Here is a 13,219-nt window from a genome sequence, read left to right on the forward strand (position 1 = left end):
ATTAGCGATGGTGAACTGAGATGTATATAAGAGTGTGATATGCATTGGGCAAGCTGCCAATGAGGGACCGAAGAGGATACGAGGTAGCCGTGCGTTGCAGGTTACAGCTTGTGGAAAGTAGCGTAGGCATGATGAGTAGTGATAAGGATAGAGGATAGAAAGCCTGAGTAGATAGTAGCTGCCAGGTGGTGATCGAATCTTGCACCAGGAATGAGATTACTAGATGAATTAATGTCTACATTTTCAGTCAGACTCTTCCTTCTCCCCTTCTAGCAGTATTTCATGTCCATTCCCTTCTTTAACACCCTGTGCAAGCACCCAGCCAGCTATCGCAACGGCAGCCATACACCACCAAGCCAGTCCGATCATGCCCATGTCCAGCCCCCTGCCGAATACCCAGGAGAAAAGTATCGGCCCCACGGTCCGGGTAAGACTAGATACCGACTGGCCTATACCATGAACGGTACCCAGCACAGACGGGTGTGGACTGACATTATTGATGAGTATAGCCGTACACGGCAGGGCGAATGTGCGAGCGAGGACTTGTATGAACAAAGCACATGTAATAGCGATCCAGATCCAAGGTCCACTGACACCATCAGGCGGGGACGTCCAGCTGGGAACCAGACTCAAGAACGGAGCTGTCGTGTACATCACCGGAAAGAGAGCGAGGAAGATGCGATAGCAACCAACGGTGCCTAGACGATGCGCAACTCGTGGGTAAACGAAGAGTTGCAAGGGTATGCCGATGACACCGATGATAGCAAGTGCTATACCGATACGCGCTGGAGGCATAGCAAGGCCGCCGGTAAAGAATAGGCCGTGAGGGGTGAAACCAGGAGGATATGGGTGACTACGGTCGAAGCGAGGCGTAGAGAGATGGATAGTCCAGAGGCCGTTGAAGGTACCTACGTGCATAGCAAGAACGCCGTGCGCGCAGAGTGTTGTGACGAGGTTGCGAGTCCAGATACGACGGAAGGGTAGCTGCTGTCTAACGATAATCCTCGGCTTGTCAAGACTAGCGGACGGTGGTGCATGTATCGACGTTGGTGTGGGTTGTAGCTCAAAGTCATCCTCCGGTACAGCGTTGTACCCATCTTCAGATGCGATGTTCTGGCGAAAGATCGTCCGACGTATCCATCGGCCAACGCGAAGACCTAGGTCGGGCCTGTCCTTGCAAAGTTCACCTGTCTCTTCAAGGAAGAAGAGAACGGCAAAAGATGATAGGCATAGGAACACGGCGCTCGTGAGATTGGGTAGGGCGTAAGGGTATCGCTTCATCCACTGTACCCCATCCCTGCCGCCGAAGGTTGAGTTGGGTCCGAATAGGGAAGGGTAGCTGGCAAAGGGGTCTGCGAGTACACCACCTGCTTGCTGTCAGTACGTTCTGTTATGTAGACCACTCGATGATACTCACCCATGATAGGTCCGACCAAGACGCCGACGTTGAAGATCATAGGCAAGATCAAGAAAGCTCTACTCTGGTACTTCTTTTCCTTAATAATCTCACTGATCATGGTCCTCATCACGCCGACATTGCCGTTCAGTATACCACCAAGACATCTGAAGGCCACTGCCATGGCGAAACTGCGCGAGAAGCCAAAGCCAATGATGCTAAGCATTGTGCCAAGTAGCCCAAGATATATCGTTCTCTTTCGACCACCGTACTCTGCATCTGAGAAGCGTCCCCATAGCATGGCGGTCATGAACTGAGTCGCCGGAAATGCTGCGCCGATGATGCCAGCTTGGTAGGAGATGGTCGACTCTGGGAGTGATGGATCGAAGGATTGGAGCTGGTAGTAGAGATATGCGCCCAGGGAGGTCTGAGTCAAAGGTTCGGACAGACGAGCAAGCATCAGGACGAAGAGCTGGTCTTTGCGAGGCAATTCGCTCCATGATACTGGTTGGCTCGTAGGCTTGTCTTGTTCGACGACGTCGTCGATATCGCAAGATGTGGTGTTTGCCTGAGTGTCGACATGCAGGTCACGCGACCCTGTCCTCTTTTTCGTGGGCTCATCCCCATCGTCAGGTGCTATTGCGTTCGCGCCAAAGCTTGATGGCAAAGGTTCAGCATATTCCCTTCCGTGATTAGGTCTCATAAGAGTAGAGGGCGTGCAGGTGACGATTCGTCCTGTACCTAGGTAGCGAAGAAGCGATTTTGGGAACGACGAAGAATGGGTACGCCATGATCGCTATCTCAGGACCGTTTTTAGCGCCCGGAACCAGAAATGTGCCGTCCCAAAGATTAGTGGTGCCATCTTATTGGTAAAGAGATAATGGGAAGTGTGGGTGGTCGCTTGCCTGGGTGCGTGGAGATGTCGGAGTTTAATGTTGCGTCGCCACTTGGCGGGGTAATCCCGGCGGCTTAGGTAAGCGCATCGCAAAATCCTTGTCGCGCAAGGGAAGAACGAATTCGGCACCTGCATATAAACTGGAATGGACGCTACGGTACAAGCCCATGGCATACAACACCACATGCTCAGAAAAGATGCTCCTACGGTCTATGCCGCCGAAATCTGCCATTCTTGTTTGATCATGATCTTTTGCGACTCTTGACTTGCAATAGATGCACGCTCCGCTCGCTGACCTCTCATGCAGTCCATCCTTGAGGGTGGGAGGGTCGATTTTCTGGAGCTCTCCTGGCCCCTTAAGCGGTCTAGTCTTGAGGGTGGGAGAGTATCTTCTTCAGAGTTCCCCTCGACTGTTGTGGTGGCGTACGCATCCGACGGCGTCAGCTTCAACGACGAGAACTTCGATTTCGATCGAGTACTCTTCGTCAGGGACTTGAGTTCATAACTGCCGCCTGACATCCCACTACCTCCGCCTGTTGTTCCCTCACGTAAGTATCCTAGGGATACTCCTTGTGTCATGAATCCTTGGGTGAAGCCTTTGAGGAGTGGAGTTGTTGCGGATATGAGGTTGAAAGAAAGAAGAACGCTTTGCCAGGCGACGGTCGGGACGATGCGAATGGCTGATTCACGGCTCTCTACGAATTCGGCATACGCGAGGAAGTGCATAAGAGCGAAGACAACGTTTCTAAAAGGTGTAAGTGTCGTTGCCAGCTCGATCCGGGGCTCATACGTACGGTATCCTCGTAAAGAAGGCCATCACAACGATGAATTTACTTTTGATCGACATGAGAGACGAGTGGAAGCCTATTATCGGCAAGGCCATGATGATTACCTCGGTGATCATGTCACCGACAGTAATTGCTTTGAGCCAGGGAATCTGACAAGTCAGTGTTTGTGCGGAAACATGTGTGGATCTGACAAGAGAACATTGACAGGGATGGCACCAGATATGAGGCACCACTCATGCGAGCTGATACTGCCTTTCGAAGCAGACGGAGGTTAGACTTACTAAATCGACGCAATACTCGTCTCCAGGCTTCGGTATGACGGTATCAACTGAACACTCGGTCCTGGTTGCAATGGCTCCGATCAGGCCCAACACCACTACGACGACGCCGGTGCCAATCGCTAGTATGGAGACTTTGACGTTCCGCGCGAATACAGACCGGATGAGCATGAGGATAGAGACCTTCGAAAAAGCGAGTGCAATGTATAGCAGGATGCAACTCGTATAAAAAAGCTGACGACATCCAAAGTGTCAGCGTATATCAGCGTGTTGGATGAAACGGAGGTAGAAAAGAGACCTTTGGCTGACCTCTTGTGTTTTAGATATCTCTGCATCTTCTAAGATGCTATACGACTTCCCGAGACCCCTCTTCAGCGCTGAAAACAAGAAGGCCCACATGCTGAACGCCAAAAGCTGTGTTTACGTCAGCTTCGGATCATACTGATAACGGCAGTAAAGGCGGGGCTTCGCGACGCGTACATGTGCTACTACGACGACAAAGTCGTCCCAGGTATGCGCTCTCCATTTCGTGAACCCAAGGCGAACTGCAAGTACCAGGATCGCATAAATCATGGAAAGAAGCGTGACGACCCAAAGCGTCGCGCCCTGATCGGTGGTTGTGATGCGGGCAAAGCGGTTGTCCGACGCCCTGGCCAGGGGCGAGGAACTGGATGAGTACGCCATCTGTCGCGTGAGGCCAAACAGACTGGCAAAAAGGCGTTATAAACGGCTGCTATGTTGCGCACGACATGCAGTAATAAGGTTCTGGACACCGTTGGTTGTTGGAAACATGTCGGGCCTCAAAGAACAGATCTTACCGTGTCACTCATGTCCCTCCATCACACTCGAGAACGTGAGGCGCAAGAGTGATCCTGAATACTGGGTCGCTACCTTGGCTCCTGATAGCCGCTCGCCTCCGGGACTTTGCCTGCATTGGTCGCCAAGGGCTGGGATGCCGAGATGATGATACCCAGCATCCAATCCCGATCAATTTTCCCTCGTGCGCAATCGGCCGAGCACTGACCGAACCGTGCCGTGCCTGTATATAGAGAGCAACAAGTATGCAGTACGGCCCTACTGTACATACATAAAACGAAGAGGTCGGAATTCCCGCAGCCCGCTCCCACCGGGTATTTGGGGCTGTACGGGAGACGGCGAGTCTGTCATAAGACTCTCGGTGCTTCTCGCGTCAGAGATTTACTGCGCGCAGTAGACAAGATCACGTTAATATGTATTCGGCTCGCTTCACTCGTGGAAGTATTTGTGAGTCGCATCGGCGTGGTCTGATTGTTAGCTCGCAATGCTGTCCTCGAGTCCTGACACGCGCGGCCAGCGGCCCGGGCTGACTCAAGCTTTTCCCTGCGCTAAAGGCCTGAAGTCTCCAGAAGTCCACCAGCCGTCCCGTCGGCGCCACTCACCCCACACCATCCTTCAGAACAATCTCTCATTTCACATGTACCACTCCACTGTCCCCATCTTCGATCTTCGCATCGTATCTCTGGCTGCATTCCACGCATGGCAGTTTCACGAAGATGTTGCAGATCAACATGTCACTGTGTCATCATGCTTGCAGTCGCCAAAGACGATGTTCCCATCCGGTTAAAGCTCCGACGCAGGAGAAATGCAGTCGAGCAGCCATCCCACGCGTGGGCTTCCCGACCCGTCAGGATCCTAGACTAACGGCAGTTCTGCGGCGCAAGCCGGTGCGCAAGCCGGTCCTTCTGTGACTGCCATTTCTCTGCGCATAAGCGAAGAGCATCTAGATCCTACAATACGTGCTGCGGAGCATACTGAACCTGTCCAGTGCGTCCAGAGAGTCCCACTGCCACATGAAAACCTGCGAACACGCGAACAAGCTCGCGGCATGCGCCAGGCCCCCGGTCTCCAATCTGATCCTCCAGATCCTTTGATTCCCATTATTACGTACCAGATACCCTGCAGTGTCTCCAAGCGAACGAGACAGCTGAGCGCGTTTGCTCCACCCAGCGCCACCCTCTCGAATGGGATAGTACGTCCCGCAGCAGACATCGGAACCACCCTATCGAATTTCTTTTCTTCTGATTACTGGTTACCGACTACACTCCTCCATCTAATTGTGGCATGCACGCATCGCGACAATGAACGACAGCATGATGAAGGGTCCTTCGGAGGCGATCGACTCTCCCACCAGCATCGAGCTGGCGAACCAGACTGCCGTGGGTGAAAAGTATGGCACACATAGTGATGAGAGCGATATGGATCGCATGGGCAAGCTGCAGGAGTTGAGAGTATGTTGAAAACGCCCGCCGGAGAGGTTCCGATATACTGACAAGAGATCAGCGGCAATTCAAGTTCTTGACCATCTTCGGCTTTGCTGTACTGCTTGGCAGCACATGGGAATACGCATTGATGTATGGTACTGTTCTTCGAAGACGAAGAAGACTGCTGACGTTGCTGTAGTGGTATCGGAATCTCGCTCTACAATGGAGGAGCTGCCGGCGGTATCTGGTTACTTGTCGTCGTCTGCTTCGGCATGTTCTTCGTCACGCTTTCATTGGCAGAGATGGTGTCCATGTAGGTGATTGTGAAATTGATAAGGCATTAATGCGTCTCACTGACACAAACATAGGGCTCCGACAGCTGGTGGGCAATACCATTGGATATCGGAATTGGCACCCAGGAAATATCAGAAGATACTCAGCTACATCACCGGTATGCTACCTATGGTTGAACGCAGCATGTATGCAGTACTGACCGATCAATCCAGGATGGCTGTGTGTCATCGCATGGCAAACAGGTATGGCTGGTACGGCCTTTGCGGTCGCCGATCAGTTCACAGCTCTGATCGTGCTGAACAAGCCATCCTATGTCATCCAAGGCTGGCATAGCACCCTTCTGTCCATCGCCATCACCACATTCTCAATCCTGTGCAACACCGTTCTAGTCAGGAAGCTTCCCCTGCTGGAAGGCTTTGGACTCGTCCTCCATGTATTCGGATTCTTCGCCTTCGTCGTCGTCCTCTGGGTCATGGGCGAGCGCTCAGATGTCACAACCACATGGACCCATTTTGAAGACCCCAGTGGCTGGGGTAATACAGGTCTCGCGACTCTCGTCGGTATTCTTGGTCCCATCCTTACCCTTGGAGACCCTGACTTGGCCGTCCATCTCGCCGAGGAAGTCAAAGACGCTGCGTGGGTCAGCCCTCGAGCCATGGTCTCCACGGCCGTCGTGAACTACTCATTGGCTTTCATCATGACTGTCACCGTCTTTTCCACTCTCGGCAACGACCTCGACACGCTTCTCGCCACCCCGCTTGGTCAGCCATGGATCCAGATCTTGTTGAATGCGACGGGATCTATCGTAGCCACCAACATCCTGGTAGTACTCATTTGCTCGCTGCTCATGTTCAGCTCGGTCAACCAGGTGACAGCTTCATCCCGCCAACTCTGGTCTTTCGCCCGTGATCAAGGTCTCCCATTCTCCAACTGGTTCGCTTACGTACGTTCATCCTTCCCGCTTCCTGATCCTTTCGCTAATCCTCACCCTAGGTACCACCAGGCTGGGACATCCCCGTCAACTCCGTCATCGCTACCCTCGTAGGAACCGCACTTTTGAGTTTGATCAACATCGGCTCCGCCATCGCCTTCAACATCGTCATCGCGCTAGGAGGTCTCGGTATCTTCACGGCCAACATCATCGTCATCGGCTGCATGATCAGGAAACGTGTTCTCGGAGAACCACTCCTTCCGTCCAAATTCGACCTTGGCAAGGCGGGCATTTACATCAACATCATCGCTATCACATACCTTTCCTTGGCTATCGTGTTGATCTGCTTCCCCGAGGTGCCAAACCCGTCTTTGGCAGACATGAACTGGTCCATAGTCATGTTCGCTGTACTTGTCGTCTTTGCAATGGGTTACTACTACGTAATTGGGAAGGACAAGTACGACGGACCTGTCGAGTACGTCAAGCGTCAGTGAAGGCTTCCAAAATTCTAGGGTTATTGGATCTACGTAGCCCCGTAACCTTCATACCTATATCTTTGTACATATATACCTTCTTTTCATCTAGACTTCTTTCCCAATCGAAAACCACTCCAAAACAACTCCTGCATGCTAAAACGTTTCCTTCGCTCAGTGGCGCCACGTCGCCGCACACCCAACTTCAACACCCACCACGTAACCCCAGAATAAGCGCACGCGTATACCAGTATCGAAACCCAAATTATAAGAATGGTCAACCACACCAACCTACCTACTAAGTCCAAAAGCACGTTATCGGATCCGATCGAGAAGTAAAGTCGTATCGCACGACCCATGAGCTCTACCCCAAGGCCTACCACGAAAACACGGATGCTTGCGTATATTTCACGCCGAAACGCCGGGTCCACGAACGTGAGGAAAGAAGCCTTGGTTAGCACATTAACGTCCTCGTCTGTGAGGGTGCCCTTGGCTAGCGCTTTCACGGCACACAGTGCGCGTCTGCGCCATTTGAGCGGGGTGAGAATCTCAAGGTGGAAGTCGTGGTGGTGGTCTATGTGAGTTATCCATGTTGTATGCACCAGCCAACGGAGGAACTTGACTTCAAGACTATCGTCTGAGGCTGAGGCTTTTAGCGTGGGAGCGAGGTGGTGGGACCAGTATGGGCACGATTGGGGTGTTCGGTTGATCCATTCTGTGAAGCATGAGTGGCCGATGATGTGGCCGCAGGGATGGAGTTGGATTGCTTGGCAGCCTTCGGGGTCGTGGGGGGAGTAGGGTGTTTTGCAGATGAAGCATTCGGCTTCGGGGTCTGGGTTTGTGAGTGTGGTGTAGATGTATGTGTATTGGTCGTTGAAGACGTTGCTGAGGCGGTAGCGGGACATGCTCGCGTGTTACAAGGATGTCAGTGTTGATGGGTTGCGTGTGCAGTCGCGTCGTGGTAGTTGGTCAAGGCAACCTAGGTGGAGCTGTCGAGGTACGTGAGAGGGTAGTGTATCTGATCAATGATCCGGGCATGCACTGTGAACTACTATGCTAAAAGCAGGGAAACTAGTGAATTGCATGCATGATTATGGTGAAAATTGGCGAAAGGTTTTCTGGCTTGAAAGCTACTAGGGTATATCGATCTATCGTTGGGTCTGAATGCTGGTCATTATTCTATTGGTATACATATCCATGGGCCCCACTATGTCCTGAACGAACACAATCCTCGCAGTCAGATCCGCAGCATTCCCCTAGATGTCTAATACAAAGTAACCTCCGTGACCCATGCCAGAAGCGGACCCAACGAAGTGCAATCCACATCCCCTGACCTTTGTCCAAAGTCTGGATTATACCCGTGAACACGACCGACCTGGCCACCACGACGAAGACCGCCAACCTTTGGTTCAATCATTCTAGCAAAGCACATGTTGGCTGACTGCTCCATGGAAGCCGGACCCTTGTGGCTGCCGGACTGACCCTGGGACACTGGATCATACTCGATGCATAAACCCTTTATGAGGTCTCGGTTCTCGCCGCGATCACCCTGGCCGCGGTTATCCTGCACGACACGGTGATCTGTTATGAACGAGTCCGCCGACGAAGGTGATCCTGGAACATACTTGGCCAGATCAGTAGGATTGGGTTTCCAGGTGAGACTCTCTCCGTCCATGAAGAGCCAGATGAATCGTGGCTTGGGCTCATCGGCAGGGAAGTAGAGGGCTCGAAAGTGTTTTTCGCTTGGCCGGTCTTGAAAGTCCTTGAAGGTGCTGCAGATGGTATTATGCTGCGGCGCGTCTTCTTGTCGACATTTTTCGGAGCAGTAGCCGATATTGCCGCATCCAGTACATGCGGTGGTCCATTTCTTCATGCATATGGCGCAACCGTCGACTTCATCGGTCTTAGCGTAGTCTTCGCTGTTAGATGTCATCTTACCTTAGAGTGTCTGTTGTAGACTGGATGCGTAAGGAAATTGATAGATATAGGAACAACTAACGTTTGCTATCAGCGTCGCGTGACGAGCCGTGTGATAAATCTACAGATGCACGCCAACCAAGAAAAAAACTAAACAGGCCTACAGCCTGCATTAACTTAAAACCCTACAAGATAGATAACTTAGCGTTAATGTAGGCTGTAGGCCTGTTTAGCTTTTTCCTTGTATAAGGTGGATGAATCAGCTTGCTCGTCCAGCTAGGTCAGCCAAAAAGAGCAAAAAAAGAGGACAAGGGCAGAAAGAGAGGCATGGGTTCGAGAGTCCTCATTTCAGATCCGGGGCAAAAAAGAGCAAAAACATACAACAGCGGGGATTCGCTAGTGGTCACCCACCTAACTACTAATCCGCCGGTATCATGCTTGTATATGGCTGAGCGGACGGGAAGCCTAATTTTCATGATCCTATGGTCGTATGTATCAGTTCAAGCAATCTGCAGCTTCATATAGCTGTTTGAGATGACGTGGGGGCTCAAGTAGCTGAACCGAGTCCGCTATAAGATGAAGAACGCCATGCCAGCAACCACTGCACGTCATGCGCGAGTTTATCAGAGCCACTGATCAACGTCGTCTCTCATTTCGTCGTCACTAATACACTTAGCCCTACATCCCCATATATACACCACTCAACTCATCCAATCCATGACCCAGAAGCTCAGTTCTTATCATCAGGACTGAAGTTAATCGACACACCGTTCACACAGTGTCTCTCATCCTTGGGGTTACCGAACCTCTCGCCCTTGAAGATATGCCCCAAGTGACCTCCGCAGTTATTGCAGACAATCTCCGTCCTCATCATGCCAAGACCGGGGTCAGGCTTTTGTCCCACCGCGCCAGGAACGGCATCCCAGAACGCGGGCCACCCGCAGCCAGAGTCGAACTTGTGGTTTGCCTTGTAGAGGGGCGCTTCGCAGCCGGTGCACTTGTAGACGCCGGCGTCGGGGTAGTGCTTGTCGAATTTGCTGGAGCCGGGCATTTCGGTGCCTTTCTTTCGGAGGATGCGGAATTGCTCTATCGTAGTGTTAGTGACCGTGCGCTGGTAGTTGGGACAGGTGCTGTTGTACCTGGCGATAGCTGTGCTTGCCACTCGCCCTCGGGCTTCTGGACTGGGTAGTTTGTGTTGTCCGCCATACTGCTAGAAGATCCGAAAAGGGCGCCCAAGAAGGGGATATTTGGCATCGAACGGTATATGACAGCGCGCTGTGGCGTGTTGTAGATAGTGCGACCGAGCGTGCTAGCAGGACTCGATCGGATAAAAGCGCTTGTTGTGTTGGTGACCGTGTGGAAGGCGCGGAGGAATGTGGGGAAGGAAGGGAAGCGCATGTGGATTCGTTTTACGGGAAGGTGGTGGTCGTTGTTCTGGAGGAGTAATTGTTCTTCGGCGGATTGTAGATGATGCGGAGGGGTGGCGGAGAGCTTCCGCCACCGAAGCTTTGACAAATCGAGTACATGGCGTCATCAATGTCGCGCGCCATCAACACCATCGTCCTTCCGATATCGTGACTATCGCGATATCATACCTAGCTAGGTAGAATCTTTCGTCGTGGCGAGTGTCAGCTCTAACACCTTGTGAGGCCTGAGATTCATACTGGGTCGATGTTGCCGCGACTCGGGGTTCTCGGCGCGCCCATCACGGCCTGTCATCGCATATGTTCCATTCGCATTCGGGTGTTCGGCACTGGCAGGTGACAGGATGCGTCGGTGGTACGATGCTGACTGCAGATGTGGGCCAAGGCTGACTCCAACTCGCTACAGCTGAAAAACAACATGTATCGTGGTCGCTGTGTTGCCTACATGAGCACCGTCAGATTGCCGTGTCTCTATCCCGCGAACAATTGATGTACTTATAATCTTCACACACGCCGAATTCGCGCGTATCGGCTACCCACGCGATGGATTCCAAGGAAAGCGAGCAGGCGAAAGAGATTGCGGCATCGACCCCAACATCATCGAGCACAAAACCGAGTCCAAAACCAGACCAACCAACATCCTACGACCCCAAGCCTTCACGTAAGCCACCGCCGCAACATGGCAAAACTGCAACTGGAGCACCCGTCAATCCCCAGACTGCTTCTGCGCTCGCACAATCGCGTCACAAAGGCAGTGGCGTCCCAGGATCAACCATCGCCGCCCTCATGGCAGAGCCCGAGCCTGAGCCGGACATCAAAGAGAAGAGATCGCTGCGCGAGCGGTGGAAAGAATGGAAGGAGAGGAAATCGTATGACAAGAAGGACGAAGAATCGGTATGGCAGGTGCGCGGAAGCTCCACGCAATGGAATGTTTTTGGTTCACCTGTGAGCGAGGGGAAGATAGAGAAGGGTAGGAGTTGGAAATAGGCGTATCGAGTAGGAGAAATCTTGGTAAGTTGTCTTAAATGAGCGAGGGAAGGCAGATGCTAACGAGAGGATGTAGGTGGGGTAGGAGCTAGATTATTAGAGCATGAACCATGATGGCCGACGGTACATCATCGCGCCTTCCACAACATCATCGAATTTAGCTACACGATTCCCTATCTTTGATATCATCATCGCTCTTTCCTTGCTCAAATTACAACGTCACAACCCCACATCCCACCAAGTCCCTTTACCTGAACTGTCCCTCAACATCCCCCATCGGCCCCATCGCCATCTCAACCGCCCTCCTCGTCGCCCCATCCAAATCCTCCTTCTCCATCCCCAACACCCCATTATCCAAACCCCCTATGCTCTCATAATCAGCCCCCTCACTCCTCCAAACCCCCGCATAAAGCGCCTTCGCAAACCCCAACATCTTCCCCTCTCCCAACTCCCTCATCCCATCCCCAAACCTCTTCTCCACATCCTCATATCTGATCGTCCAATCCGCATCTCGCGTCCCGAGCACCCGGTGTAAACTATCTAGAATATCGCGCTGGGACACCAGGAAAGACGATATGTAAACACCTTCGTTCCTCCACTTCTCTAACGCGACACCATCGGTGGCATCTTGACAATGCACGGGAAGAGACAACAACCCCGCAACAGCCCTCCCACAAGCCTCCCACGTACTCACATTAACTTTCTTCATCCCATCCCCATACATCGTCACGCTCCTCTCGCGGATCCGGAAGCCAAACCACGGTTCCCCCATTGCGAGACTGAATTCGTACCAGAAGCCGCATACAAGCGCTGTGTAATCGAGTCCTGGCGTGCTCTTCACATCGTCAATGTAGCGCTCGAAGTTGGTGGGTAAGTCAGCCTTGCCACTGAGCGCGCGATCACCGATGCCGTAGCCGAAGTAGTTAGGCATGATCCAGCGGATCTTGGCGGCCGCGGCGCAGGACACGATACGGGGGTGGAGGGTCGGTGGGGCGCGTGCGGAGAGGGTTATGATGAGGAAGTCGTGGTTGGAGAGGGCGGAGGTGAGGGCTGTGTCGTCGTCGTAGTCGACCTTGACGACGGTGAGGTTGGGGTTAGTGGGAAACATGCCGGTGCTGGTATGTCGGGTCAGAGCTGTGACCTGGTGTTTGCCCGTACCAAGGAGGTGGGTGAGGATGTGGGAGCCGACTTGTCCGGTGCCCTGATGGTGTTAGTGGGATGAATGGAGGATGGGATGTGGAGGGGCGTACGCCGATGAGGGCGACTTTGCGGATGTGCGTTAGTTGCTGGGTTGCGGAAGACATAGCAGATCGAATTTGATGCTTCCAAAGTTATATTGATGCGAGGAGGCGATATCTCTTTGACTGAGTTCGCAGAAGGAGTTGATGGGTGCTTTGTTGCTCACAATTGCTGTCTTCCACCCATCTTTATACCTGATCCCATTCACGTCAACAGCCTGGCTACACATCCTAAGCCACGAACACTTTCGGAATGACGCTAACCTCACGTCGTATACAACACTGGAAGTACGCCACAAAAGTCTCACACGGTCCACGTCTTGTCAGCCAGCATAAGCTAAATCCGCTTAATGCCGAG

The 13,219-nt window shown here is 52.6% G+C and overlaps 5 protein-coding genes across 5 annotated transcripts; 2 read left to right on the forward strand and 3 right to left on the reverse strand.

Annotated features, from left to right (window-relative positions):
- Window positions 1-243: 243 nt before the first annotated feature.
- J4E84_010075 (uncharacterized protein) lies at window positions 244-2,099 on the reverse strand (the record flags this gene model as incomplete). Its single annotated transcript, XM_049392633.1, has 2 exons — window positions 244-1,367; window positions 1,418-2,099. The coding sequence occupies 2 exons, from the start codon at window positions 2,097-2,099 to the stop codon at window positions 244-246; spliced, it is 1,806 nt and encodes a 601-aa protein (XP_049239581.1).
- A 3,375-nt stretch (window positions 2,100-5,474) lies between these two features.
- Window positions 5,475-7,316, forward strand: J4E84_010076 (uncharacterized protein; the record flags this gene model as incomplete). Its single annotated transcript, XM_049392634.1, has 6 exons — window positions 5,475-5,624; window positions 5,677-5,747; window positions 5,797-5,910; window positions 5,966-6,048; window positions 6,104-6,834; window positions 6,885-7,316. The coding sequence occupies 6 exons, from the start codon at window positions 5,475-5,477 to the stop codon at window positions 7,314-7,316; spliced, it is 1,581 nt and encodes a 526-aa protein (XP_049239582.1).
- Window positions 7,317-9,942: 2,626 nt separating this feature from the next.
- Window positions 9,943-10,610, reverse strand: MSRB5 (Peptide methionine sulfoxide reductase B5; the record flags this gene model as incomplete). Its single annotated transcript, XM_049392635.1, has 2 exons — window positions 9,943-10,298; window positions 10,352-10,610. The coding sequence occupies 2 exons, from the start codon at window positions 10,608-10,610 to the stop codon at window positions 9,943-9,945; spliced, it is 615 nt and encodes a 204-aa protein (XP_049239583.1).
- Window positions 10,611-11,179: 569 nt separating this feature from the next.
- Window positions 11,180-11,623, forward strand: J4E84_010078 (uncharacterized protein; the record flags this gene model as incomplete). Its single annotated transcript, XM_049392636.1, has 1 exon — window positions 11,180-11,623. One exon carries the CDS (start codon window positions 11,180-11,182, stop codon window positions 11,621-11,623), a length of 444 nt encoding a protein of 147 aa, XP_049239584.1.
- A 247-nt stretch (window positions 11,624-11,870) lies between these two features.
- On the reverse strand, window positions 11,871-12,731 carry J4E84_010079 (uncharacterized protein; the record flags this gene model as incomplete). The annotated part of the gene is made up of 1 exon (XM_049392637.1): window positions 11,871-12,731. The coding sequence occupies one exon, from the start codon at window positions 12,729-12,731 to the stop codon at window positions 11,871-11,873; it is 861 nt and encodes a 286-aa protein (XP_049239585.1).
- Between the last annotated feature and the right edge of the window lie 488 nt (window positions 12,732-13,219).

The sequence above is a fragment of the Alternaria hordeiaustralica genome, assembly GCF_023758085.1.
Source record: "Alternaria hordeiaustralica strain BMP 2776 chromosome Unknown scaffold_36, whole genome shotgun sequence".
Taxonomy (NCBI): Eukaryota; Fungi; Ascomycota; class Dothideomycetes; order Pleosporales; family Pleosporaceae; genus Alternaria; species Alternaria hordeiaustralica.